Source organism: Uloborus diversus, chromosome 1 (assembly GCF_026930045.1).
Source record: "Uloborus diversus isolate 005 chromosome 1, Udiv.v.3.1, whole genome shotgun sequence".
Classification (NCBI taxonomy): domain Eukaryota; kingdom Metazoa; phylum Arthropoda; class Arachnida; order Araneae; family Uloboridae; genus Uloborus; species Uloborus diversus.
In genome coordinates, this window is record NC_072731.1 from 229,575,370 (window position 1) to 229,588,727 (window position 13,358).

General features: G+C 32.2%; 1 protein-coding gene across 1 annotated transcript in view; it reads left to right on the forward strand.

Annotated features, from left to right (window-relative positions):
• The window catches only part of LOC129225641 (ras-associated and pleckstrin homology domains-containing protein 1-like), a 167,749-nt gene extending 161,939 nt beyond the window's left edge, over nt 1–5,810 (forward strand). The window contains exon 15 of the mRNA XM_054860112.1: nt 2,613–5,810. Coding sequence (XP_054716087.1) covers nt 2,613–3,773 — 1,161 coding nt within the window. The 3' untranslated portion in view covers nt 3,774–5,810. The remainder of the gene's footprint in view (nt 1–2,612) is intronic.
• The last annotated feature ends 7,548 nt before the right edge of the window (nt 5,811–13,358 follow it).

Sequence of the window (13,358 nt, forward strand, 5' to 3'; positions counted from 1 at the left end):
TTTTTCAGCGCAGGCGTTTGTATTGCATTTCATCTTAAAGAGTAGGAAGGGCGCACCTGCCCTCGGGCAGGTTGGCCAGTCCGAGCCTGAACACAGCAGTCTTTTCTCATAACGTCCCATGATAGCTTGAAGTCGAGTCTTTTTGCGATCGTACCTACCCTTGACTATTCTAACCAACAATGATGCACAATGGATACATTCTTGCTAAGTCTTTGCAATTTTGCTGAAAGAAAGTTCACCTACTCAAAATCCTATTACCCCACTCATTCGACCTCAGTGAGCTATGAATCCTAGCTTTTGCATCTTCTTAAAGGCATTATTAACTAACATCTACTCACACCGTCGAATCTTGATGCTGAATATCGCTCATGAGGCTTTACAGGATACATATTAAAACCAAATCTAATTTGCATCTTCATGGAACCACTACTAGCCACACACTTATACACATAGTGCTAAACTTGAACAAACAGCAGTTTTTAGATGTATAAAACAACCTATTCCTACCAAATTACAATACCTTATTCCTACCCAAATTTTGCTTCTTTAGTACAACTATTCTTCTTGGTAATGGGATTTTTTCCCCCATTTGTGTATGTACTAGAAGTGAAATGGATAGTTGAGTAAAAGTTTGAAATAAACTTTGGGAAATGAGTAGTTTTATGTTGCACTGAAAGAATAAATGATAGTGTCAGTACCAGTAAAGAACAAGAAAACTGTAAGGATATTGCATACAGGTGTTTCAAACGCTCCAAAAGAAAAGCCCCCCCCCCCTTTTTTTTTCCAATGCAGAAAAAACTTTCAACTTCCATTGCTAATAAGCAGTCACCTACTTGGTGTTGGGGAAGTCCAAAACTTTCAATAAACAGTTACTTCATGGAATCATCTTATGTGGTTTTACCAAGCGGTGTGTACTTTAATAGCATTCTATTGAGTAGCGAATTTTGTACACTTATTATCGCAGCAAATATCACTTATGTGAGTACTTTCTCTTGAAGTTGAAAACTTCAACGCAGTAAATTTTCAAATTTTACCTCGTTTAAAAATGAATTGTAAAAATAGCGTGTCTTGACAAAATCATCCTAATTATTTTGCATGTAGGATTCTTATGTGCAAAATGCTTCATTGAAATTGACATTTCAACATTGCCTTTAGGGCAATGTAATTCTTAAAATTTATTATCTTAATATATTAAAATCTTCTTGCGAACGTTTGTCACCATAAGGCTTTTAAACGGCTGGAACCGATTTTGATCAAATTTTTTGTGTGTAATTAAGTTGTGGCAAGCATGGTTTCGAAGCGCGATGGATCGAATCGGAAAGGCTTTTCTTAATTAATTAATTAATTTAAACATTGGATGGTTATATCTCCCAAATGATTAATATTTATTTTAACTTATTGTTGAGCGAGAACTAAAATAAATATTTAACACGTTGCCAGAGGATAAAAAGAAAGCCAGCTCTACTTTTTGTAATGAAATTTCCTACTGTGATATATGTCAATTGAGACTCGATAAAACATAGAGAGAGAGAGAGAGAGTGTCAAGCCTTCATTTCTTGAAAGCAACTAGGTCCTGTGATATATTTTAAACTAAAGTACTGGAAGAAATCGGGTAAACGTGTCTTCTTTCGTCGTAGTTGAATCATGTGGCCGGATCGGTGCTTTAGGTTTTCCTAACCAAATAATCAGAATGTAATGTACCTAACAACATTTGTTTCTCGGCTCAAATCCATCTAAGTTTCGGCACCAATGGTAAGGATTATCAAACTAATCAGTACATAATTAAGGGAAAAGATAGTGGAATTTAAAAACGAAACAAATTTTATTTTATTCCAACAGGGTAGCTCTGTACACAAAAGATCAGTGCAGTGGAAGATTTTTATCTTTGGTGGAAAGAACAAATTAAGCAATATATGAAGTTTAAAAAGATTTCGTTCAAAAGATTGGACTGCTAATCAGTCAAATTTGGCTTTGCTCACTGATCGGCTGGATTACAGTAATGTGGTTGCTTGGCGACTTTGGCTATAAGAAATAGAGTTGCGTGATCATTTGTTTACATTTTAAAGCTACTGTTAATGTAATTTATTGTATCTTTTGTATGTTTTGGCGAAATATTTCAAACTGCAAAGAATTGTTTTTGGTGTTTAAAGAGTTTTTAGTCATTGTAGTTGAAAAATGTTTATTTTACGTTGGGAGGAGGGGGGGGGAGGGATGAGTGATTTTCGCTTTTTCAGGGAACTGTTTTTACCTTTATCATTTTTCTAAACGATATCCTTTCGATTATTTTATTATTTTTCATATGGGGCATTTTGCAGCAGGATTTCCCTGTTTGTTCTAGATAGGTAGTTAGATTTTTACACTTAATATTTGAGTACGCTTTTTATCCTTTGAGTATGGCTGAAGTAACAAACCATCAAGTACGGGAGAAAAAATAGTAATAAAACAACTGCTCAGTGGCATTAGATAAATCAAGTTGTAATAAATATATGCATTCTGACACCATAGCAGCTTAAAACATCATTTTTATTCTAGGTATATATATATATATATATATATATATATTATATTGAATTATGTTACAAATATAGTAGTATAATCAATCTCCTTTTCAGGTAACTCCTCCAAGTACTCTGCTTCGAGAAGATTTGCCTCTTCCACCACCACCACCTGAAATTTCTAACGCTACTGAATGCATGAACTTCGATACTCTTCCCCCTCCACCACCAGAAGCATTTCGAACAAGTGCAGTGAATTTAGAAAACCTACCGCCTCCAAATCTAACAGATGGCAACGAGGATTCCAGTTGGCTCAATGACCCTGATATCAATTCTCTGCTCCCCCCACCTTCATTACAAAATGGTGATTTCAACAAGTCAACAGCCAGCCCTGAAAATAGTTGCAAAAATACTAAGTCTTCACCTGCTGTACCCCCGAAGCCACGAAAAGGACTGAGAAGAAGACAATCTGAGAGTGATGCAAGAGCCACTCCTCCTCGATTGTCGGAAAAGCCTAATGGACTTGTTGTTGTGAGACCCAAGCCTTCAAAACAAAATCTGAACTTGGACCTTTCACAAACTGAATGTTATACAGATTCTCTTGCTTGGAAACGGATAACCCCATCATCTCCACCCTGTTCACGGAGTGAAAGGACTTCTGTTACAGATGAGGCTAAAGGTTTTGTTTCTGCCCGTAGTAGACGAACAAGTGCTCCTTGTGGAGGCTCACAAAAACTGCAAATACATCCTTCAGTGTCCCCTTCTACTCCTTTATCTGTCTCTCCCAAGCCAAGTGCTGCTGATAGAAAATCTAGGTCACAATATAAACCTTCTCCACCGAAACGTAGTGAAAATACAAAACTTACATCAGCTTTTACTGCCCCGCAAAGGAGATCTGCATCTGCATCAGCAGCACCTTATGATCAAGAAACTTATCCACCGGAATCCTTTTTACGCAATCTGCAGAAAGTGATGGTACGTAAATGGAAAGTTGCCCAACAACTCTCAAATGACAATAATGGATTATCATCACATCAAATATTTGGATTTAGAGATCCTAACTGTTTACCATCAACAGATGCTCCGCAATTGCAACGCTCACCATCATCTCCTTCGTCTAAACAGCAGGATAAAAATCGTATTTCTCGATCATCTTCTCACTGTCATCAACCATCCAATGTAGAAAAATATAATATTGAAGAATATGCATCTGTTGTTAATTCTAAAAAACATCCTCCTCCACCTCTGCCAAAGAAAGTTGATAAATCAGCTTGGTAAAAGAAGATAATGAGTGTGCTCAACTTGGTGCTGTGAATATTCTGTCATAAACAAATAACTAAATTTTGAATACTGTTTTCATACATTTTTAAAAATTTGCATCTTACTTACTGATATCTTGAGTTACATAAATATATATAGGCCTATATTTAAGGTACTGCAAACTCTTGTGTACTAAATAATTCTAAGTGTCCCAAAAGTAATAAGTTTATCAATCTAAAGCTTCACTCATGTTCTGTTTGGAGGTACTATATACAAAACATAATGATTGGGTTCTAGGGTACCCACTTCTTCAGTAATGTTTTACCTGAATTTTAATAACCACTTTATTTTGAATCTTCACAAATTTCTAAAAGAATGGCACTCTCTTAAATATAGGTCTGTACCAGGGGTGAATTCATAAACTGCCCCAGCATTGGAAGGCCAATTGAATCTTGAGTCATGGCCAATTTTATGTGAAAAGGAAATTCACTTTTCCAAAGAGGCAGCACGGAATGGCGTTCCTTGGCATCAAATCACCCCTGATATATGTATATGTACACTCTTCATTGTTTAACTCTATGTTCCTCTACTTTTATAATATAGAAATATGAGTTTATATTAAAAGTAATCATATAGAATAAGTTTCAATTTGTTCGTTAATGTTTTGCATATCACAATGACAAATGTAATGCATTGTATATTCATGCGCATAGTTTTAATTAAGTTATTACTGCCATTCTAAGAATGAAATCAATATATTAGGATATTTAAAGATTGTTTTTTACATAAAACTTTTTAACATGCTCATGTAATACATTTCTTTTGTTAGCTGGAGTCTATTTTTGTTTATGAGATAGTGTTTCTGGCACATCCCTCCCCCCCCCCCCCTCAAAAAAGAAAGGAAGATAAGTCTTATACATCAGAATGAATAATTTTTATTTTAGAACTTTTTCTTTCCATTAATATTTAGTAATTTGTGAAAGAGCCTATAATCGACTACTACTGTTTAAACCCTCATTCTTAGATGACAAATTCCATCCAAATAATTATGAAGAAATGGCATATTTTTTATTTAAACAAGCTTTTGGCAATGTTTTTCTTCTTATTAATACATCAAGGAGGATTTTCATATACATATTCGCTTGAAGCTATTTCAAGTATAAAAGCAATTTGAGCATGTTATTCTTCTATTTACATGATTACAAGCAATTCTTGAAATGTTGCATTGATTTGAGAAACATAGAGACAACTTTTTAAATTTCATATACAGGAGAAAACAATAACTTAATTTACAAATATGGTTATAAAAAATGTACAACTAAAAAAAAAAAAAAAACTTTCCTAAAAACAATCACTTAAATTATGAGTTTCATTTTATTCATATTAAACATTTTTTGCTTTTGGTACTCTGTGACACGTCCCAAATGAGAGCCGTGTGAAAAGCTACAAAAAGGCCTTAAAGCTATGAGCTTAATGAAATGTTTTTTTTTTTTTTTAATTCCAAATATCCAGAATTTTTCTCAGTACTTTTATTTGCTGTCTTAGGTTCCTGAACTCATTACTGTTTCAGCGCACACTATAAGCATGTACTTATTTATGTAAATTATATGTGCCAATGTAACATGAATGTACTCTGATGTTGGTGAGATATATTGGCTGGCCCAATTATATTAAAATGTTGTTTTTGAAATATTTCTTGAGAAAGTTAATCATGAAAGAAAATCATTAATCATAGCCTAAAATTGGTAGAATGAGCTTATTATACAAAAAGGATTGAATCCAAAAACTATGCTTTTTAAATATATTACCTCACTATGATGTATCAGAAAAATTGCTAATTCTTTTCAGGTTACCAACAAAATGGAAGTCAGGATACTTTTGTTCAATTGTAATAGCATTGACAATCGGTCAATAAATAAAAATATTTTACGAAATTTCAGAAATACGTATGTACAGTCCTAAGATCAACAATATAAAAATTGTTATGGGTAAAATGTTGATTTACTGTAGACATTGTATTATTACTTGTATAAGTTGTACTGCAATAAATTTATGTGTTTCTAAACTTTATTTCTTTATGTGTTTCCCCCTCACTATCACAGAAATCAGCATAGATGTGGATGCAACAAGTTGCCATTTAGGGATTTCATCCCACTTTTAATACTTTTGAATATCATTGTTCCATACAAAACCTATAATTTTACTTTTGTGAAAAACAGAAGTAACATAGAAATATTGAATTAAAAAAAAAAGGTGGTTTAAGAAGAGAGGGGAGTGCATAGCTGTCAACATATCAACTTTAAAAATCTTACAATGCATGCCGTGGGTGTATTTGTACACTTTTTTAACCAACGCACAACAAACCGTTAAATCTAAAAGCATTATGTTTTCAAATCTTTACTTGTAATTAATCAGCACAGAAAAAAACAGAAAAAAAAATGGATTCACAATAGGATTACAACAAACAGTTGGTTTCAAAAAGGCAGGTCTGTGCATTTAAAAATACAAGTGTGCACTTTTAAAATATTGTTTTGGAAGAAACTAATAAATTACTGTATTATCTTAATTTTTCTTTTGTAAATCAATGCAGTCAGCTGCTTTTGCTGAAACTACTTTAACTGAATTTTTAAGTTGCTGACTTAGGAACATTCAAAAATTTTATTTCAATAACTTATTCAAAACAATAGTTTTTTTTTTTTTTTTAAGTTCTTAATGATTAAAATGTTATCCAGGTTATTATCAGACAGAGAACTGCACAGCTCTGTCCTCGCCTTTCTGACACTACTGAATATTCTTTTGCACTATGCATTGTTGTAAGGTGTGGCTAGAATGGAAAGCATAGAAAAGGAGAGCCTTTCATACTTCAATAAACCGTTAAAATCAACTAACTTCTTCAAAGCAGCCTATTTTTTTTTATCCATCCTCTCCCTTTTAGCACAACATTGAGCAAATTATTTATTTGTACAGAGTGAAATTCACTTTGGAGCTTATCTTAGGCTCTTCATCTGTAGTTTCTCTATTCTTCTGAAGCAATATAACAAGTAACTCATTAAAAAAAAAAAAGCAATACCAGAGATCTAAAACCTAATTATCTTACAATTATGCCATAAGGTCTTACAAACTTAACAATACCTCCAAAAATCTTACAATGTAAAGCTAAATCTTACAAGTTGGCATTTATTGGAGTGAAGCACTTTCTGAATCACCTTTTATTATTTACGTGAGGGAAAGTCCCTTTATAATTGAAGTTGGTTGTGGCATTATTTTATTCAGGTTTGTCAATGTCTCATTTTTTACACCTAGCAAGATAATGGTTCTACATCTGTGAATACTCGGTTATTATGTTAATTGGGAAGTGGCTTGTTATTATTCACAATTGAAGCACACAAAACTTAAGTAAAAGTGAATCAAACTTAATTTTGTAAGTGTCTAGCAGTGGGTCTTATCCTCACCAACAATGGTGAATTTCCCCAAGGACCATGAAAACTCTCTCAGAAAAAAGAAAAATACTCCTACAAATACTCTCCCTTCTCCCCTAGCTGGGCACTTTAGTCTGGTAGAAAAACTGCAGGAAATATGATTTGTAACTTTTGCTTCAATTAAGTTGCAATTTTCAAAAATATATTTTTTAAAAAGTACTGCAAATGTAGAATTTTGTCAAAAAAAAAAAAAAAAAAAACTTTTCTGGAAAAGATACAGCTGAAAATTTTCCATTTAGGAATATTTTCTTCCCCATACTAATAAGCACCATGCAAGAATTTGTCTACTTTCAATATTTGAGCAACAAGAGCATTTTAAATCTGTACTTTCACAAATGTATACATAGTTGAAATAAAAAAACCTTCACAATGATAGAGATGACATTGTTTATTAACATACGTAAAAAAATACACAAACACTTGAACGCAACAAAACAAAATGCATTACATAAATGCAATCTTGATTATTATACAATTAATTACTAAATATTCAATCACATAACCAAAAGAAAATCACAGTAGTTTTGCGTCTTTAAAAAGTGTGAGCACGTATTACCCCCTCTCTCCCTTCAAAAAGTTATTTCAAAAGCATAAAAGGAAAATTTATGTTTGGTGACAAAAGTAAAATTGCCCAATATGTTTCATCTATTGGGCAAAGGGGGGACTGGAGGGTTTTTTTTTTCCTTCTTTTGCTCATTTTACCGTTAGAAATAAAGAGAGTATTCAATCAGCAGTTTAGAGACTTATGTCAATTGAATGTATATTACAATCTTTAAACGATTAAGTACATATACATTTTTAAACTTTAACAAACAATAACTACACAATTAATAAATGCTTATTTTATATAATTACACAGCAAAGAATTTTTTGCAGAGTAGATTAAATTTAAAAAATTAACTTTTAACTTAAAAAGAGATTGAGCAGGTGTTTTAATTTATTAAATATGTGTACTTGATGCATCAGTTAAGAAAATTAGCACCATTTTCCGCTCAGTTCAAATTTATCTGAAAAGATCATTTGACAGGAAATTGTAATTTGTCTTTAGACCTTCCTAAGAACTTTTAGCTTATAATTTTGTCTTCATGTTGATGCATCTCAATATTCATAATTTTTCTATTTGAACAAAGGTTTTAGAACATGGAATATATGCTTGCATTAAATACCATTCTTGATGTATTTTAAAACATGCCTTCATTCCCTTAACAACAAACTACCAAAAGAACGGCAGTGGGGTGGCATAACATTCGTACTTGAGAGTATTTTTCTCACTGAAGTATGGAAACTAATTATTTTTAGGTCTGACATTTTTGCTGAATTTATATAATTAAAATTCTAGAAACATTTCTGGTTTAAAGGGGAATAATATAGATCCAATTCCCGACCATGAGAACAAACTGGTCTGCTGTGCCACGTTTAGCTCTAAAAGCTTGGGAATGCTCATGGAAGTTAAAATCAGGGCAAAAAAGTTTATCTGCTGCATTTGAAAGTAGAGTAAGGTCACCAGTAACAAATAATCATAAGTTTGGATTTAAATAATAAGCCTTTTAGGGTAAGCCCTAGTCCTAGCGGGTAAAACTGATGTTGTTGTGGCCATTTGCGCTAGAGATGAGACGGGCTCGGGCTCAAGCAGATATTCAATCAAGCCAATCTCCATACAAATTCAAAGCAAAGAAACATTTTCCTACTGTGAGAAAATGAAAGGAACATTTAAATCAGATCAAATCAATGTCAAATTTCTGCCCCCCGCCCAAAAAAAAATAAAATAAATTAACACTTATTTATAGTGCGATTATTTTTTTAATATGTCATACAGTAATGCATTTGAAGTGGTGCATTTTAAGAAAATTTAGAAACTTCTGTAAATGAAGAACGTTTGACGTAACATTTTTCATTAACAGAGAGATCATGTCAGACTGTAGAAGGCTCAGTTTTTGATACAAGAAAGTTTCCTTCGGGCTCGAGCAGGCTCAGATTTTGGTTTGAGACAATATCACTCGGGCTCGGGCGGGCCCGGGTTCTCAAAAATGAGCCCAAACTCATCTCTAATTTGCGCCCATATGTAAAATTTTAAGGCGGGGGGGGGGGGGGGGGGGGGCTTAGATATTTTCTCCATGGTTTAGCAAAATATTTTTCCCATGGAAAACAATTTCAGTACAGATTACAGTTATTGAAATTTGACATTTTTAATAACTTATTCATTAATGAGTGGAAAAGAAATGATTTTACATTTTGCAAGGAAAGAGTGCTAAAAGCAAGGAAGTTCTAAATTCTAAAAAGGGGGTGGGGTCTTAAGCCCAAAGGCCCCCCCCCCTTATATGGGCACCCCATGGCTATGGCCCATGAATACGGCACAACCATCTAGTGTAATCAGAATGAATTTTATGAGCTAGTTGTTTACAAGGCAGTGGTGGAAGGTTAGGAACAGTCACGACAAGGTCAGATGGCGATTTATGTTCATTTGAATTTAATAAGGCTTCAGTTTAACCCTTTCAGTTGGAATTATGAAATATTGTACCAAAAATGTTGATATTTGGTATACAGTGTACTATGGTAAAGGGTATCTTATAAACAAAATTTTGAGTTTGTAGGAGAAAAATTAAAAGAGTTATGGTACGTCCAATATTCAGGACTTATATTTTTGAAATCAATATTTCATATACAAAAACGATAAAATACCGAACAAACTTCATTATAAAATATTCTACAAACAATTATAAAACATAATATAAGCGTTTGAAACGATTAATTAAAGATTTTATATTTTTAAAAAAATCAGGAAAAAAACCTCGCTTTTCAGATGAAATTCCATGGTTGGAAAAATGAGCCACTCTCTATCTCTCAATCCTTATATGTCAGTGTTGTCAATCCCAAAACGAAAAATTATTTCACAGATTATAATAAGTATAATGTAAAGAGTCAACTACAAAAAAATCAACTAATTAAATCAATTATTAAATGATTAGCAGCTGTTTAAAGTGTATGTTCGGTATACCGGACACCAGGTCTGAAGGGGTCAAAAAAAAAAAAAAAAAAAAATTTACACATTTTGAAGAGAAAAAAGGGAAGTTCGTGTATTACTCATCCTGTCTGTTTCTCATTATCACCAGATTTTCAGCTCAGAAAATTGAGTGTACTTGAGAGTGATGTCTTAAGCATGTCTGTGACTGGTGCCATTACCCTAAAGTTGAAACCACTTACAGTGCAACATTATATACAATTGTACAATATATTCAAGCCAGCAAATTCCCTTTTACGATTTTCAAGTCATGTTATTAGAAAACCTTTGCATCAATGAACAATGCCAAGTTGTAACGGCTTGCATAAAAAATAGAACAAATGCACAAGACAATTTAAAGAGGAATCAAGTTAACACTATAGTTGAGACAAACCTAATCTGGCAGTGTTCTAATGCTGTGTTTAGGCTTTGTGTAGCCTTCACAATGCTGCCAGGTTATATTTGTCCAGCTATATAGTTGTATCTTACATGTAATCTCTTCCGATGTAAAAATGACAATAAAATAAGAAGACTCAAACGAGTTTTTGTCCAACAATGATTTACTCTTCTGTACACTTTTCCATACTTTTTTAAACATTAATTGCTAAATTTATTATGTTATGATAGCCATGTGTAATGAGGAATGTACAACTGATAATGTGGCTGAATAATTACCCAGGAACTAATAACCAGGTTTGTTTTGCAATAGGGTGATTTTTTTCTTTCAAAGTCCATAGTTGCTTTTTGATACCTAGATACATATTTAAGTCGAGCCCCCGCTTTATCGAATAGCCATTATGCAATTAAAAATTATTCTAATAGGCGGGATAGTGATCAAGCCAGGATCAAAATGGCAAATCAGAAGTATTCAAGAGTGGATAGCTTGAATAATAGGATCAATATCAGATTTAATTACTACTAACATTCTAGAAATGGAATGAATGTGATTTTGTTGATTATTTTGACAGTTCCTTTTTTCTTAGTTCTTTTAAAATTCTTACTGCTTGGCAAAGATAAATTATTAGAGCAAAGTTTTTTTTTTTTTTGTTTAATTATACATATCATACACATAAAATATGTTGGTAAATACTAGTCATTTTATAACAATTTAAGTCATTAAATATTTTTCATTATATATTTGTACAAAATTCCTACAGCATAATTTTGGACGGATTTAAAGGAGGACATGAACGGGACGGGAGCATTAAGAGGTACAAATTAAATTAAAAAGTGAGCATAAAGCAAAATTAAGAATATTTTGTGCTTGCCTATTAATGGTTGAGTTGGGATGAACTTAGATGATCTTGCAGCATAATTTATAGGCTAGTACATTATTTTATTTTACTAATAATACTAGGATTTTTTTCTCACGATAATATTTTTTTCTTGCAAACGAATGTGTAAAAAGCATCTTTTTCTTTTCTTTCAAATAACCTATTTTCCAAACTGGCTCACTAAATTCTAAAAGTAACGGAAAAAGGCATTTAAAACAGCTCATCATACATTTTAGCTGTTTTTTCAAAACTAAACATAATTATATGAGCAGATCTTCTTTGAAAGTGCTTCAAGCAAAAACAAACTTTAATGCTTATAACAATAGACAAAGAGAGAAAAATACTGGAAAATTTCACCTAATATTTTTTTTCCTCTCATAGATTATGCAGCAGATATGTCATCACACACCTAGTACAACACTGCCCACATCTGCAAAAACTACTTTTCAAGAAAAATCAATTTAAATTTAATGTACCTTAGTTTAAATTCTTATAGAAGTACACTGACGCATCTCAAAAATAAGGTTTTTTTTTTTTTTGGTGGCTGTCTTGTATTTTAATAATAAAAATGCACCAGGACATGTATACACTAAAATCAACAATTCTTGACTTGTGGTGGTGTTGTATTAGGTGTGCGATGCGTTTTGATCGATTCAAGTACTAGTCAGTTGCCAAATTTTTTGAGAAAAAAAAACCAATTCAAAAATATTAAATGGCTAACAAAGGAGCAACAAATAAAAATCAAGAAAAACACAGTTAACAGCCAAAGTGAGACATCCCTATGATATCAAAACATTAAAAAAAATCCTTTTGAATTTTGTTATGTTTTTATATCATTACAGATTGTAACGTACAATCGACATACGATTGTAACGTACAATCGTATGTCAACTTAAATTTTTTTGAAGAAAGATTCGAGAAAGAACAAAATTTTTTTAAACTGCATAATGCTTGACTATAAGCCTAATTTTGACTTATCTACTTCATTAGGACCAAAAAACGGACAAGGCATATTTTCAATAAATAAATCATTAAACTCTAAAGAATATTGCATATAAAAATAGTCATCATAAACACACATTTGATATAATTTTAAGGCTTTTTGTGTTGAGCAATTTGAATTCTAACTAATGCTGTAGGAAAGAGAGACATAAAACATTGCCAGCATTTATAATTCCTTCTGAAAATTAAACTAAATGCAATACATAAAGTGCATTATATTACTGAAAATAAATATTAACACTTTCATTTTCATTGCACAATGAATTGTAATATCACATTAGTATCGTCACTTTCCAGTAAAAAATTATCACATTACAAGTTTGTCAGAAAAACCTTACAGCTATATATGAATATACACACATTTCAATAGTAAAACATTTGACATGCAAAAGTTCTTGCATGCATAAAGTATAAATCAAATCCAAACATTTTGATACTTTTTTTAAAGAAAATAAATAGTCGATTTGTTCTTGGTTAAGGAAACACAAAAACTTCATACAAGTTCATAGAATCATAAGAAATCAGTTGTACTTTAAATATTGCAAGTACAACACAATAATTTTGTTAACAGTTGAAAATTGCAACAATTATACCATCGAAGTAAAAGGCAAAATTTTATGAAAATATCACAAAACATTTGTAGGATAAAAACCGCTTGCTTTCATATTTCAGTACAAATAAAGCATGTCACGAAAATAAAGCAATTGCAATGGTAAAACATCCTCTATGTAAGAACGATATCAAGATTTTTTGTGCACTTATACGGCTCTTGGTGGATTCTTAGTGGTAGTTTTCTTTACTTTCTTCGGCTTTTTATTGGATGCTGTCTCACGTTTAGTATTGGAGGAAG